Source organism: Tauraco erythrolophus, chromosome 4 (assembly GCF_009769465.1).
Source record: "Tauraco erythrolophus isolate bTauEry1 chromosome 4, bTauEry1.pri, whole genome shotgun sequence".
NCBI lineage: Eukaryota > Metazoa > Chordata > Aves > Musophagiformes > Musophagidae > Tauraco > Tauraco erythrolophus.
The window spans coordinates 53,952,144-53,967,662 of NC_141468.1; the positions used below are offsets into that span (position 1 = coordinate 53,952,144).

The window sequence follows — 15,519 nt, forward strand, 5'->3', positions numbered from 1 at the left end:
TATCGTGACAAAGCTGTCTTTCATGTGCAAGGAAAGCAGTGAGCCATTTCTCTACTGTCTGTAGGTGCTCCTGAGCCAGAGAGTCAGGTCCTTTGGGTCACTTGGAGAAACCATGTTGACTTCTAGCACAATGGCCACCCTTAGGCAAGGTCCTGGAAAGGATCTGCTCCGTACCAGATGATGCAGCTCTTAAAGTTCATTCTGATGCCCATGGTCGTGACAAACATGTGTATTCATTTCCAGCGATCCCAAGGAGAAGGCAGTTGGTGAAACGGGTCTCGATTCAGGGATGTGTTCCCTCCTGTACTTTTCAATGTAAGGTTTAGCCACTTCCCACACCTGCAAAACGAGAAAGTGAAACGGCAGAGTCAAAACCAAAAGGTCAGGTCAGACATCAAGGCACAAGTTCAAGAAACCCCATGGAAGAGTTACTGGGATAGAGGTGAGAATTACAGACCTACATAGATAACTGCATGCGATCTGCAGAACCAGAGAGGCAGCCAGAGTGAGGTTTGGGGAAGAACACGTGGATGGAGTTGACAGGGGCTGGGAAAAGATACAGCTCCGGGGGGACAAGGTGAAAGGATTCAAGGAGAAAACGTTGCGTCTTGTCTTGTTACCAGGTTAATGGTCTGTGTGCAGCAGTGAGGAGAGGATTGCTGTCACGTGCTACAAAATCACTTGGTCATGAAGAGGCCAGGGGAGCAAAATGGCAGCTGGCATGGACAAAGGAAAAGGGAAGGGATAGCCGCTGGGATTTAAGGCAGAAAAGGAAAACGTTCTGTGGTCTCCTTTGTCTCTCCTCCTGTAAGGGCTGCAGGGCAAACAGCCTTACAGAAGATGGACTGGGATTTTCTTGTCCAGTTTGCTTACTCACTATGATTCTTCTGTTACTTATATGTTACAAACAATTGAAAGAGATGGATCACATAGCGGTACAAACACTTGGACCAGGTTAACGCATTTTGCCACTGCTATTCCCTCATCCACGTCCCTTTATTGCTTCCAGTGGTTCACCATGCCCACGATCCTCAAAACTGGGGAGCACTCACTGCCCCAGGAATGAGGAACACCATCTGGAGACACCATTGATTTCTCTGGAGATCTGCGAGGGTACAGGACCCTGCCCTCAAACTATTCAAAGCTGGACATGTATCTGTGAAACCCCTGCCAGAATTAATAACGTAAGCTATTTATTACACAGGGTAACTTTAGGAATTGATTTTAAATCTATTCCATTAAAACTAAGGAAAACCCAATCTCAGGAAATCTGGTAGGTTCACCCCAGGCAGAGGAGCGCTGTTAGCGAGGCCAGCCCATGAATGCACGGAGGGTATTTCCAGAGCAGAGCTGCAGTGTGCTCCTCAGGACAGTCCTATGGCACGTGCCGAAAGGCAACACTCGCCTTCTGCTCCACGAGCAGCCTGTGAGCTGCTTCGATGTCCGGGGCCATGAAGCGATCCTTCATCCAAGGTCTGTAACGAGACACATCGCGAACATTGGCCAAACATTAACCACCACCACCGGCAGCCCGTCTCCAGACGGGCAACCTCTGGGGGAGGCGTTTATCTGATCTTACCTCACAACGGAGCGCACGAGGTCGTAGACCTTCTCCAGTGGGGTTGTCGTCCTCAGAGGGCGTAGGAATTCAATGCCTTGGCAGGCTGCGAGCAGCTCAATAGCCAGAACTAGGAAATCAAAACAGTAAAAGGGATTTTGGCAGCTCAAGGCGAGGTCTCCCTTATAAAACTCTCCTTGGTGTTTGTTCCGGCTAATGTGATACGGTTTAAGGTGATGAGGAAAGACTGGTGGATCCACACACCCCAGAGAGGCAGCCCCGCAGCAGGATTGTTTCATGGATGGTGCTGGGTGTAGTATCCAGCATTTTAACAAGCAGATTTTAGGTAGTCTGCGGTACAGACTTTTCAGTGTGCCAGGAACTCCCAGTTATCAGTCTTAAATCCATAAAAATCTCTTCCAAGGCATCTTGAATACCCAAAGTAATGGGCATCGTAAATCAGAAAACTTCTTTAGGAGTGAGAAGAAGAAAGGGGCCTGAGCTATAAAAGAAAGTTCTGCCTATGAAGCTTGCAAGAGCCCATGTGAAAGCACCACTAGTATTACAGAGCTTTGGAAGACAGTCTTCTGACTGGAGAAGTTTGCACTGTATCGGTCCATGTCACGCCTGATCATTATGGGCATTCATTCCTCATTTTCACGAGCCAGTCCACCTAAGGAATTGGGAGAACCAACTAGGATCCAGGGCATGCTGTTTCTGAACACGTTCTTGAAACACACATTTCTCAAACTCATTTCTCTGTGCACAAAAAACGTATTTCTATAAAACTAAATCTTCAGAGCACTCAACTGTATAAACTTGAGTGGGCAAGTGAGTTCAGTATTTGTGTGCTGTGTATTACTCTGCCCTTCCACTAACAGCTGACATCTGTATCTAAGCACAACGTCTGCCAAGTAAATAAATAAAAGCAAGAGGGAAATTTGTCTTTGTAAGCAAGAGAGGAAAGTTTTGCTGAGTGACCTGCCGTAAGCAGTTTTGTTTCACAAGAAGCACATAGTGCTAGATTTACCTCATTTCTGTTAGAAAGATAGAAATGCTTGTAAAATATGTACTTAATATAATGTTTTTAGATAGTTCTTTCAGATGCATTACCTCTTTTTCCTAAAATATATCTAAAAAGAATGGCACTAATATCTTAATCTGGTTACATATGGTCTGTCTGGAAATTAGCATTTTAATTTTACCTTGTTCCACATGTTCAATAACTCTCAAAGCTTTTCTTGCAGCCCATCCTCCCATGGACACGTGGTCCTCCGTAGCAGCACTGGTTGAGAGAGAATCCACAGAAGAGGGATGGCACAAGGCTTTGTTCTCAGAAACTGCAAAAATCCAGTGCAATCAATGTAGGACAGAATGGGCAAGAGGCAGCAGAAGCAATGGCCAACCTGGAGCAAAGAGCCTGTCCACCACCTCAGATCCAATTGCTCCTCTTATGAGAATGCATCAATGTTTTACCTGGACTGAGTAATTTGTCATAAACACCTTGAAAACTACCATTGCCTTTGAAAACAGTAATCAATATCAGTCTTTAGATGCAAATATTAACTAAACAGAGAAAGACTGCTCACTCCTTGTTGCTCTGGCTCAAAAACCTGATGGAAACTGAGGAAAAAGAGCAGACAGCATAATTGAAATACAAGGCTGGTCTCATCTGTTACTCTAAGGCAACTCTTTGTAAAGAGCACTGGTTCTCTCTGTTTCGGTCACAGATTCTGCCTCTCCCCTGGTTTCAAGAGGAGAGCTAGAGATCAGCAACTGGTCTCTTCTCATGGGAGCTGAGGCACTTGCAGAACTTGCTCCAGGATGACGCAGCAGCGCGATACAAATCCTCTCCCACCCTCCTAGCCTCACTACAAGGCTGCCCATGTCCCTCGTCCAGGCGTGCACACCCAGGAGAGTGGGAGCACTCCGGCTTTGAAAGCCGGCTGTGAGACCTGGAGTAGAGTCTCTTAAGCTGCACCCAAACGCAAGGGAATTTTGACTGCATGAAGGCCTGTAGACACCATCGGATGACAATTTGAGTTTGAGAATTGCTCTTTAGAAGAGAAGAAACGAAGTCTGCATTCACAGTGCTCGAGCTGCACAGAGACCTTTTCTTTCCGGAGCACAGCAGGATGCTGCATAATGCCCTCAACAAATTACGGGCTTCAGAAAAGTAACAAGAGCAACACAGAGGTGGTGACATCAATCGTAAATAGGCTGGAGTGACACAGTCCAGGGCCAGAGACCAGCTGGCATGTTCAGGCAGGCAACAGCAGGTCCTAGAGAGGCTGCATGTGGCTACTGCAAACACTTTGGTCTGGCAGCCACAGCACTACCAGAGAGAAAGAGACACACACATCTAGTGGCCTTACAAAACATCTGCAAATTTTTTGCAGCTTTATCTGTTAACCCCAGGAGTGAACAACATTAGCTGCTACACAGGCATCTCAGAAACTGGCAGAGTGACTTTAAAAATACTAGTAATATCTTGTTAAAGAAAGAGAAGAGCTCAGACTTCGCTTTTAGATAAATTCTCAGCTATTTTGACCAGGGAAAGATAGTTTTAACCCATGGACTCCCTGTGTCAGCACAGCGATGAATTAGGAGGCAGCGCTGTCATTTTCATTGCCCGCAGCAGAGACCACACACACTCCAGCATCTCTCACTCCAGATTGCACAAGTGAGCTGTGAAACCTGAAGCCAAGCAACAGCTGAGGCCTGGAGCCATCCTAAACTCTGCCCAGCCAAAAGGAAAAGTTTCCAGCCTTCAAACAAGGGGACGACCACTTCAGCTCCTTTTCCAGCCCCACTTCCCAAAACGGCCGATTTATTACATCGATTTAGTTCATTGACTTATTTTTCTGCAGGATGTTTATCTACACAGTTATCTGACATCCTCTGTTCCTTTGTCTGTTTGCAACTCTTATAATTTACCCTCTGCTCATAGTGTGTTTATCTTCATGTTGGCTCGTGCTTTCCTGAACCCATGAACTGTAACATCCCAGCAGCCAGCAGGCTTCTTGTTGCCTTAGTCATGAGTACTAGAGAAAAAAATGTACTAATGCTCATTTTTAGTGTGTTCCTCCGATCAGCAGCCCTAGGAACTCCAGTCTCCTGAGGACTGTGAAGCCTGATATTGATGTACAGACCTGGTTGTCAAATGGAGACACTGAGTACTCACAGGACATCAGGCCCAGCTTTGAGACACCAGGTGGTGTCTCCATGCTGATGAGAAGTGAGGAACAGAGGTATTCCCTGCTGACAGACTATAACTATTCAAGCAGAGGTTCTAGGTTCAGCAGAGTGGCTCAGACAGATGTATGTTTGTTGCCTGCAGTGTTTGCTGTTAATTACAGCCCTATCTGAGCTGATTTGCAGGCTCCTGGGTACAGAGAGGTGTCACTGATTTTAACCGGAGCTCTTGTGCTGGTGATTCTGTAAATAAGAGAGCTCCCTGCCAATGCCATAAAGACGCAAGCAGGTAAGCATTCCCACCAAAGTACACCCAAGGGTTTGCATGCTCAGAGCACTAAACATGCCCAGAGCACTAAACATGCCCATGGATCAGTGCAGAATAAAGAATCTCGAGCTGAAATAATTGCAGCTGCACTCAACGCTCAAACGTTGCACTCAGACAGCACAAAGCACATGGAGAAGACATGGAAACTAGGAGTAAAATCCCTTTGTATCTACTATCTAATTACAACTGCCTCAATATAAATTGGTCTTTCTAGCTTGCTCTCTGGATGATATTGCTCAAGCACTCACCCAGGGCAGCTGCTGTGCAGTGTGCAATCATGAAGCCAGAGTTCAGACCTCCTTCAGTGACTAAAAATGCAGGCAGTTCGCTGAGCGAGGGGTTGCAGAGCCTCTCAATTCTTCTTTCACTAATTGCAGCGAGTTCGTGCACACCGATTGCCAAATAGTCTAGAGCCTATAAAAGAACTCGTTAAACCAGATGACAGAAACCAACCAACCAAACAAAAAACTAAATTTTTTTTTTTCTTTCTCCAAATGCTTCATTACCTTTGCAGGATATTCACCATGAAAATTTCCTCCAGAAATGGTCTCTGCTCTTTCAGCAAACACCATCTTTAAGGAGAAGTTAAGGTATAAACATGAGTGAAATACAGTTTACATGGCAGATATCTGTCAGTAATCAGAATATCTTAACTGAAGGAATGTTTGTGCTAATAGGCTTTTATTTCCAAGCACATTATATTACATGTTCACTTTCCAGAAAATGAAGACCCAATCTCAGTTCTCCTGTTTTTTCAAATCGACTACATAAAATGAGGGAGTGGGGAGGGGTGCAAACACACACATGAGTTTAGATCCTAGCACAGTTTCTCAGTTCCTTCGTAGATTCTCTCCATGACAGACACAGATTACAAGCAGTAAACGTTTATCAGCTATGGATGTGATGTTATGCAGAGCATCATTACTCTGCTGAGGGGAATCCAGCCTTGCTCAGCGCCAACGCAAGAACTGTGCACAGAGTTACCAGGCTGAGTCATGATGAGGTTTACCAGCCACACGCGTTTTGCCTGCCTTCCCTGACTGAGTGCAAATCGTATCTGTAGTGCAGGTTTCACTCATGCTGCACCAAGAGATGTTTCATACAACAAGTCACCATCTGTCTACATCTATTTGGTTGTCAAGTCCCATCTAGCTACACATTCAGTATAAGTGTATAGAATCTCATCTAGGAAACATTTAACATGCACTAAACTGCATGCACACATGGCTTCCTTGCCCAGACACATGCTTGCATGCACCAATGCAGACATGGAGAACGGAAGAGAGGTTGCAGTAGCAACAAATGGTAGTTACTGACTGAAGCCAGCTATGACTTTTTTGCCTCCTATGCATTTAATCATATAGAAGAAAAAGATAAAAAAGGCCAAGCAAAATTTTACATAGAAATAAAGTCATCAAAAAGATACAGGGTTGTCCGTGGCACTATTGATTTCAGTCGTCATTATGTCCTTCACAAAAGCAATTGTATCATTTACAACTCCGTGGACCTAGAACAAAACACATAAGCACCTGAGCTTAGTATCTACACTTAGTTCATCTTCAGTAGGCTGATTGAGCTGCAGGCACCCTCTTTCCCATCATTCCAGTCTCTACATCTGCATATGAAGATGGTCTTGGATTTGCTCTTAAAATCAGGAGCATCTCTGTGGGACACTGCCCATCTTAGACATGCGAAAGACTACATTTACTATTATTATGGCAGTATTGCTAAAAAGGTAATCCAAACATATTGTTCTTTACTTGTTTGGGTTGGTTTACCCTAAATGGAAGATAAGGTACTTATTCAGTGGCAGAAGTAGCCTTACAAAGAAATCAAAGAAATCAAAACTTCTCATTAATTAACTTCCATTAATTCCTCGGATTTAATAGCTTTGCTTATGTTAAAACTCATAGGATTGAGTTCAGTATGTTTGAGATACTACACTCTGGCTGCTCTGGAAACACCTTTCCCCAGCTCATGGTCTTAGCATCAATGCAGAAGAAATGCCTTACAAAGCCTGCAAGTAGGAAACCAGCATCTTTCCCCTGCTTCCAATGCTTGGCCTCTTCCAGATCTGAACGCAGCTTTGTCAGATGCTGCCTGATGGGTGCATGCATGGGATCAAGGAATTACATGTCTCCATGTCTCCATTAATACTAACTTGAAGTGAGGGAGAAGCAAAATAAAACCACTTCTTCTAACGGAGTCAGCACATAATCAATATTTCTGAGTAGGTAACTTCACCATCATTTATTTATTGCTATGAAAGGAAAAAAAAAAAGCCAGTTTTTACCTGAGGGCAGCAGCGCATTGTGTATGCATCCTGAACTCGGTCACAGAATCTGTGGCTCTCTAGAAGGAACAAGGGAGGAAAAAACCAAATATTCCTCACATAAAAGCATACAGGCTACTGTGAAGGAGCCAGCCCATTCTGGGAACCTGAGAGGGTGAAGGTTAAGATTGTTCACCTGCTATTTCTGATGGATGATGGTCAGAATCCAGAAGGGACCTGAATCGAAACGCTACTTCAGCCTGCCCTCGATGTGGGCGCACTGTGTGGATATCTAGTAAAACAAGTTATACTGTTAGGTTTCACCTCTCATGTCAACAGCTGTCAAGCAAACAGACAGGAAAGGCCCAGTACCCACCACTGTCAAAGGCCCTTGTTGTACCCTTCAAGACTTCCAGTGTAAGGGCAGCGATTATGTCAGCTTGTCTCGCTATAGCACCGGCTCTTTCAACTGCTTCGCATCCCAGTGAGGTGATCATTTGTGTCCCGTTGATGAGAGCCAGACCCTTCAAAGAGAGAGCAGACATTAAGCAAATTCATTGCAGCTATTCCACATGCTGTGATAATTCCTCATCTCTGTGGTAATTCTCCTTCTCATATGAGTGAGCTAAAGACCTTTGCTCAGCTTGCTGGATAGCCCTGAAATCATAAATTTTCAATGTTCTTGACCTTAATAAGTCACTACAGACACTCTTGGAGATCCAGTAGTTCCAAGCAAGAGGTTTTTTTCAGGTTATTTCAAGCCTCAGAAAAAGTGTGGGAAATATTTATTCTTTTCCAGTCCTTTGGAAGAGGAATGCTATTTTTATTAACTTCTTCTTAAGATATTAGTTAAAATCAAAGAAGTAATGAGTATGGGGAGTACAAAACCAAATCAAAATGAGGAAGTGGAGAATTAAAACAGCATTAGAAGTTACAACTGCTTCAAAAGATTTGTTGAGTTCAGTTAAAACTAGCTTCAGGTTTGTTCTAAACAAACATGAGGCCCATGAGAACCTTCCATTTGCCTTTAGGAGAGACTGGATTTGGCTTCTTGCTCCTGGTGCTGTTTTACAGCTACCAAGACCTCTCATCAGAGACCTCCACAAATCTGTTGTGTTCCCACATAAACTTTAATACTTAGAGTGAGATTTATCTCACTTAGTTTTAATTATCTGGAAGTCAGACATCTGGTTCAAGTCAGTCACCTGAGCTCCTGTTATGGTCAAAAGGCAGACAGGTACCTTGAGAGGGTTTCTTAGACAGCCATTTCAGGAAGATGTAAAGTGTCTTCTGAAGATTCTGATTGCTTTCCACTGACCACAGAGCCAATCTAAACATCAAGCTTGGGTATGACATTTCAAGTCAAGTAAGGTGACACTAGGAGAGGTGAATCACACTCCTGATAATACTTCATTAATATAATTCTGGAGCTTGATTTAAAATGGCTGTTAATTCATTTCGGGCTCAAATTGTTAAGTATAAAGCAACTAGTGATTTACTATGCTTGTTTTTCATCAGCTGGCATCATTATACTTTATTACCTCTTTTGGTTTCAAGGTAATTGGTCTCAGACCATGGGCTTCCAGGACCTGTGAAGGAGTTTAATGACAAGGTAATTAATGAAAAATGTTTTTCGGTCATTCAGCCACCAAAACTTTTACATCTTAAATGTTTCCATAAATAAAAACATTAACAAATTCCTTAAGTGAAGAGAGAAAAAGAGCTTTATATCACAAAAATGGAAAACATTTTTTTTCTGCTGGGCTAAATAAAGGACAGCATTTTTGGACTTCCAAACCAGCACTTCACTTCCCAGTGCCAGTAAAAGAAGGTAGGAGGAGCACTGAAGTGAGACACTGTCTCAGCCCTTTAACATCTACCAGGTGTTAGCTGATAGGAGAGAGTAATAGGAGAGAAGGCTGGAAACATCTTGGGAAGGCAGTTCTGCCTACGTCCTTCCTCAGAGCAGGTTTGGCTTGGCATAAGCTATTCCTTCATAGATGATTCCCTAACCCTTTCTATAGAAAATCTCCAATGACAGGAAGAATCCTACTCAGTTTATTCTATACATATCTATTCCATAGGGCAAGCACTTTTCTGGGAAACAGAGGAAAAGTATAACCTTGATTCTGACTGGAGTCCTCTCAACCTTTCTAACTGAAGAGGTAACACATCTTAGAGGTATGCAACTGTAACTTCTGGTCCTCAAAGTCCACAACACACTGGCCTACTTCTTCCCTGCTCCTCTCCCTGTGTAGTTCTCAGTACTTCTCCAGTGTATAGTGATGGTACAGCTATGAATCCATGAATAGATCAGGTGTTCAAATATTCATGCAGTGATAGGTGTAGCAGAACAAGCTACCATGAAAGACTGTGGAGGGGCCAGACTTGGAGATATTCAACAGTAGATCAATCTGCTGATGTATTAGTGACAGCATAACAATTAATTAAAAATTAATTTTAAAGCTCCCATCTTGTAAAGAAGGATGCTATAAAGGTTCCTTGTAACTGTAGGTAATCTATCAAAAATGAAATGTCCAAACCTGTGTGTTCATTTAAAGCCATTATAAAATCAGTAGAAATTTTACTGATAAGTTCCTGCCTCCAATTAATCTCCAGTTACTCTCAGCCTTTGAAGTTTTGAATTTGAGAGATGATCCTGGGTTTATTGAAAGCGTGTTGATGTTTATGGAGCAGAAGATGTAGGAACAGTTCTTTCAAAGTTGATACCACATCTTGTCCTCCTCTCCAGGTCCTAACTGATGTCACTGCAGTATCTCGTATTGCAATACTATGGCATGTTATTTCTTTAGGACTTAATAACATGCTGCATATTCACATCTGCTCCAGTGACATGTGGGTCAGTTATTCCATTCTCATGGATCCACCTTCCTCAAGGCAGAGGATGAGTTGATAAAGGCAACCTAATCCCAATTCAAACTGATGTGAAAAAATGCAAAGACTTTTACCTGTTACTAATCTAAGCAAAAGCTCTCTTTCTCTCAAAGCTACCTGCAATTTGGCAAATGAGCCAGCAAGCAGGGGAGGAAAAAAAACAAAGCAATCAGCTGCACAAGTCTTACATATTTAGCATCAGCCCAGCCACTCTTTGGCGACCACATTTTTCCCTCTCCAATTAATCCCAGAGCAAGGTGAGAGAGGGGGGCCAAGTCCCCGCTGGCTCCAACTGTCCCTTTCTCAGGGATATAAGGAAGGCAGGATGCTAGAAAGAAAACAAAAATGACTCCTGTTAGAGCTTCTCCTCAATACATTCCTTGGAAAACAGAGAAGCCAGCACATGAGTGTGGTCACAGTGACGTCGTGCAGTCATAGTCAACGGCACCAACAGGACTCTCGTTGCAGACTGGGATTTGCCCCTGCTTGCAGGCTAGCTGTGGTTTGAAAAGAAATCACCTCCCTTCTGCATTTAGTTTCAGAGTAGAGGGACCACAGCCCAGGGTGATTCTATCTATAGCCACACAGTCAGGCAGGTAGAACACACTCCTCTCAGCTCTCCATCACAGGGTGACCACCTGGTGTGGACAAATCTACCTCTTCATTTCTCACTCCACTAAGCATTGGGTTACTCCTAGAAATCCTCTTTGGGCCCTCTTTCCTCCATCCTAGTCCTCTGAGCACTGAATGGGTGGAAACGAAGAAGCCCAGGGAACTGTGGAAAAAGCAGGAAAGGGACAGGCCTGTTTCTCTTCTTTTGCAGAGCTAACCACTGAACTGCAGCTCCTTCACCTATTGCGGGAGGAGGAGGAGGGTGTAAAAGGACAGCTCAAAGCCCACATTCTTTGGGCCTTGCATATATCAACATGGCTTTTCTCTCTCATGAGTGGTCTATAGTCTCAGAGCAATCTTCCAATCTAGGGTTTAGGAAGAAAGAGAATTGAATCTAACACTGTAACATAGAGAGAAGGTGCTCTTTGCTTGTCACCGCTGCAGTGGCATGCCTCAGCAGAGGGACCATCAATGGACATCAGCTAACGAACAGCGCAGCCAACCCTTTGGTTTCCCTGCTGCAGCATCTGCGAGGCTATCCAGCTTTAACTGCCTTGACAGCCATGACCACGTGAGCTGCTGGCCAGCCATCTGCATCTGCGTGGCTGCCTTGTAGCTCTTGCTTACAAACTCTTGTGTAGGTCTCAGGAGGTCTACTCACAAAAACAGGTGCTGCTCAAGCGGGTCTGCTTGACAAATACCAACACGTGGTTTTCTACATGGTAATAGCCTCCCCCCTAAAATTCTGGCATCCCCAAAGATGGTGGCACATACATCAGCACGTAGCCAACAGGACAAAAGTTAGAGACTTGTGCCTTTGTAGAAGAGCTCGCCTAGAGTCAGAGTCATGCTTTTAGTCAAATTTAGTCTTGAACGAACTACGTGACCTCTCAGAGGCTCGTTTCCCAAACTTCCGCCTGTTGCATCCCTTTCTCTCAGCCTTTTCTGTCAGTTATTCTCACACCCCAAGTTCTTCAACATAGGAACAGTCTCCAGTTGTGAGCTTGTACAGCCAAGCTCTGATCCCGATCTCTCACAACTACCAATTGGAAAGACCAACATCTGTAGCATGACCCTTTGAGCTACACCCTTTAATGAAACTGTTAAAAGAAAAAAAAAAAAAAAAAAAAAGAAAAAAAAAATCAGAAAGAGGGATTTTGTTTAAACATCTTTTTACCATTAAATGCTTCAATAACTTGCTGGAGCGTTCCTAGGGATATTCCACTGTATCCTTTTGCTAGGACATTGATCCTCAGCGCCAACAGCATGCGAGATCTCTCTGGGCTCAAAGGTTTCCCCACACCTGAAACAGTGACCTTCCCAGTTACTGACCCACTACCAACAGTGGCAGAAAAGGGAAAACAAGCGATTTCTTATTACCTGCAGAATGTGAACGAACCAAGTTCACTTGAAGCTCTCTACGGGGGAAAAAAGAAAAAAGTAAAAACCCAAATAAGTCAAGTTTAATTTTGCACAAAGCAAAGGGAAATACTTAAGCAACCCTCTCACTACAGAGTATAAACATACAGGGTCGAACTGCTCCCTCCTCTTCCTTTCCTGAAAAGAAAGGATGGAGAAAGCCGCACATATAACTTACTTCAGCTTACTGTTTGGGATGACAGTCCTGGCAAACTTCCCAAACCCAGTGGTGATTCCATAAACAACTGCAAGAAACGTACACTGCTGGTTAAGGAGGGAATTCAACAAAGTTTTTTAAACAATAAATAGAGGTAAAAATATTTACCTGTCTGTTCCTTTATAATCCTTTCAATCACTTCTCGTGATTGATTGACTTTAGCTTCAGCTGCAGGTGTGAGCTGAAACATGAGTAGTTTAAATATTAGTTTCTCTGTCATTATTTATATTTCAATTGTAGAAAGATAAACGTGTAATTTTTAGCCACATTTTTTGAGAATCTTTACCTTTATCTTGTAGAGCCCCTTTCCTAAATCGACCAAGTCCTCCGTTGTTAAGCTGTTGCCATCTAAAGAAATATACTACATCAAAGAACCACCTTTTAGTTTGGGATACATCTATGTATAAAGTTGCTTAATAATCAGAATAAAAAACCCCAACCAAGCAAAACTCAGCAGTGACAGGAAGATCAATCACACTCATTCGTAAGACAGGAGCTCACTAACAAAAACGTAAGAAGCACATTGTATTAGATTCCTAGACCCAGCCAATCTGACCGCCCCTGCTCTTGCGAATGCTGCAGCGGCTCAACTCTCAGCACGTTCTGGTGAACAGCAGGATTTGTCACTGAGTGGTAAAACCCTTGGTGGTGCCTACCTGTTCTGGTTCTCGGTATTTGCTGTATCTGAAAGTTCTGTCAAGGAAAATAAAGGGCAAACAGGTTTTCATGGATTGTGACCATTCAATTACAGCTGGCAACGTGTTTTAAAAATGAAGGAACCCTAAACGAGCAGAGAAATCTAGGACATTATACATCTGGAATTATAAACAAGTTCACAAAATACTCAAAAAAGGATACAAATGAACTCCTTCCGGCTGAGATGGTATGAAATCTGGAGACATTATATCTCCTTCTATAACTAGAAGAAATATGCAAATAAACACAAACAGGATTAAATTGTATTCTACATGTAAACGAATTTGTTATTCATTGCAATACATACCTGTAAGAATTCTAATTTGCAGTTATCAGCCCCAAATATATTCGTATGCTTCTAGGAAAATCCTAAGGGACTACATAGTTTATTTAAAGTACTCTAAAGGCAGAAGAGCTGCCCAACCCTTGGACACGTTTCCATGTTCCATATCCCAAACAATCATATAGCATATATATCACATTATATACAAATTATGTAGATAGAATGCTGTAGCTTCTATACCTTATATAGTTCTACATTTGAAAACCAAGAGTGTGTTTTGTTATTTTTCCATAAAAATCGCAGGCACTATCTCAGAGTCAAATTTAGATAAACTAAACAGCAATTTGCTGACCCAGATGCCAACGTGGTCACTCTGCGATGCGTGGCTACAGGTTTTGCTTACCAACTTCAACAAATTCATTGTCCTCCAGAGCATCCTCCACTCTATCATCAAGATCCAGCAAGCCAAGTCCCTTGCACCTTCGAATGTAAAATTTTACTTCTTCCACCGAGGCAAATCCCCCGTTGTCAGGTTTGTTTTTCATGTACCGTCTCACAGCTTCCTTTCCCAGCCACCCGACTGTGTTCGTGCAGTTCAGGCACGGCACTGCCAGCCATTCTCCTCGGACATGCACTGTGTATCTCGGCATGCTTTCTCTCCAAAAGCGTCCCTTGACCAAGAAGGGCTGCAGCGTGCAGCAGCCTTACGTTTACCACGTGAGGGCCACAAGAGCAGTGTCTAGCTGGAGTCCAGTGTCACAATCAGATAGAGGCAAAAATCCACCCCCAAAATCCCCACCTTTGTAAATAAGCGAGATCAATGTATCCAGCTGACTTCATCCAATCAAACCAAACCCAGAGAGCACACCCTTTTCATGGAAAACCAAAAAAAAAAAAAAAAAGAAAAAAATCACTCCTATTACCACAGGAATTTTTTTCCAAAGATAACATCCAGAATACAGAAATGAAAATCTAAGAGCTGAAGTTTATGTAGCAAGAATCGATAAATAAATCAGAATAAACTGGAATGCAATTGTTCTAAAAATGTAAAAATTTAACAAAAGTTACCAGAGTTGGCACCTGGCAATAGATCACACTAATGAAAACCTCCGTGAGGGATAGGGCTGGAAGAGAGTGATCTCATTATGGGTTGGTCATGGCTGCTGAGACAGAAAGGAGACTGGATTATACCCACATGTGTCTATCCAGGGCAGGATGAGAGCAGGCAGTGTAGAAAGCAAGCCTGCTTTGCTCAGTCCTGTGCTGAAGTTGGAGAACATAATTTTGTGTTGTAGGTGAGGAAAAAACTCATGAATTTCCATTACCCTTTCGCTTATGGTCTATAAGATGTTGCTAGAACAGGTAGCACAAATATTAGGCCGCACCTGCACGCTGCCAAGCCTGGTGCTGCTCTGTCTTTTGCAGGCAGATGCAAAGAGCAAAAGATGTGGAGAAATAGCTGTTAAGATGGTGCCAAAATAAAGTTTAGCAATGATCACCTTGACACAGAAGCTGGAAATACCTTTATCTTTAAAGATAGAACAGTAAAAACACTCGTAGTCCATGCTACCTACAAAGTGTTCTCAGACAAAGCGACTATGATAAAGTGTACTTATTTGGGGGGAATTATTACAGGGAATTTTAAGTTGAGAGCCATCAGTGGAAGTCTCTACATGGGAGACGCTGCCCCAGCAGTGCAGGACAACACTAGCAAAAGCCATGACTGCCACTACTTTTTTTTCCCTAGCTCTGACAGCAAGAAATCAAGATTAGCTGGCAGCATGAACTCCAAGCACTGAATCACAATACAGGATATATGGGATTTTACAAAAAAATGTTACTTCAAAAATAGTAACATAAAACATTTCTAAAACAAAAAAAACCATGGAGCTTTCATTGCAATCTGATAGCTTAAGCCTAAACCTGTTATCACCAGATACATCCTTTTCCTACCAGAGCCTTGCCCAAGAGAATCTCCATTTATTCAGGTGATGCTGTAGCAGAAGCCTGATTAGATTTTGGGAGTAAAGTAACTGTGTAAATT

At 43.0% G+C, this 15,519-nt stretch overlaps 1 protein-coding gene across 1 annotated transcript; it reads right to left on the reverse strand.

Annotated features, from left to right (window-relative positions):
• Positions 1-189: 189 nt before the first annotated feature.
• Positions 190-14,125, reverse strand: HAL (histidine ammonia-lyase). Its single transcript, XM_009978312.2, has 20 exons — positions 13,879-14,125; positions 13,355-13,415; positions 13,153-13,180; positions 12,783-12,857; positions 12,605-12,677; positions 12,458-12,524; positions 12,241-12,278; positions 12,038-12,163; positions 10,437-10,576; positions 8,895-8,942; positions 7,730-7,877; positions 7,550-7,645; positions 7,375-7,433; positions 6,508-6,588; positions 5,588-5,653; positions 5,330-5,495; positions 2,764-2,898; positions 1,580-1,688; positions 1,406-1,475; positions 190-339 (listed from the first exon to the last, which is right to left on the reverse strand). The coding sequence occupies exons 1-20, from the start codon at positions 14,123-14,125 to the stop codon at positions 190-192; spliced, it is 1,983 nt and encodes a 660-aa protein (XP_009976614.1).
• Positions 14,126-15,519: the final 1,394 nt, after the last annotated feature.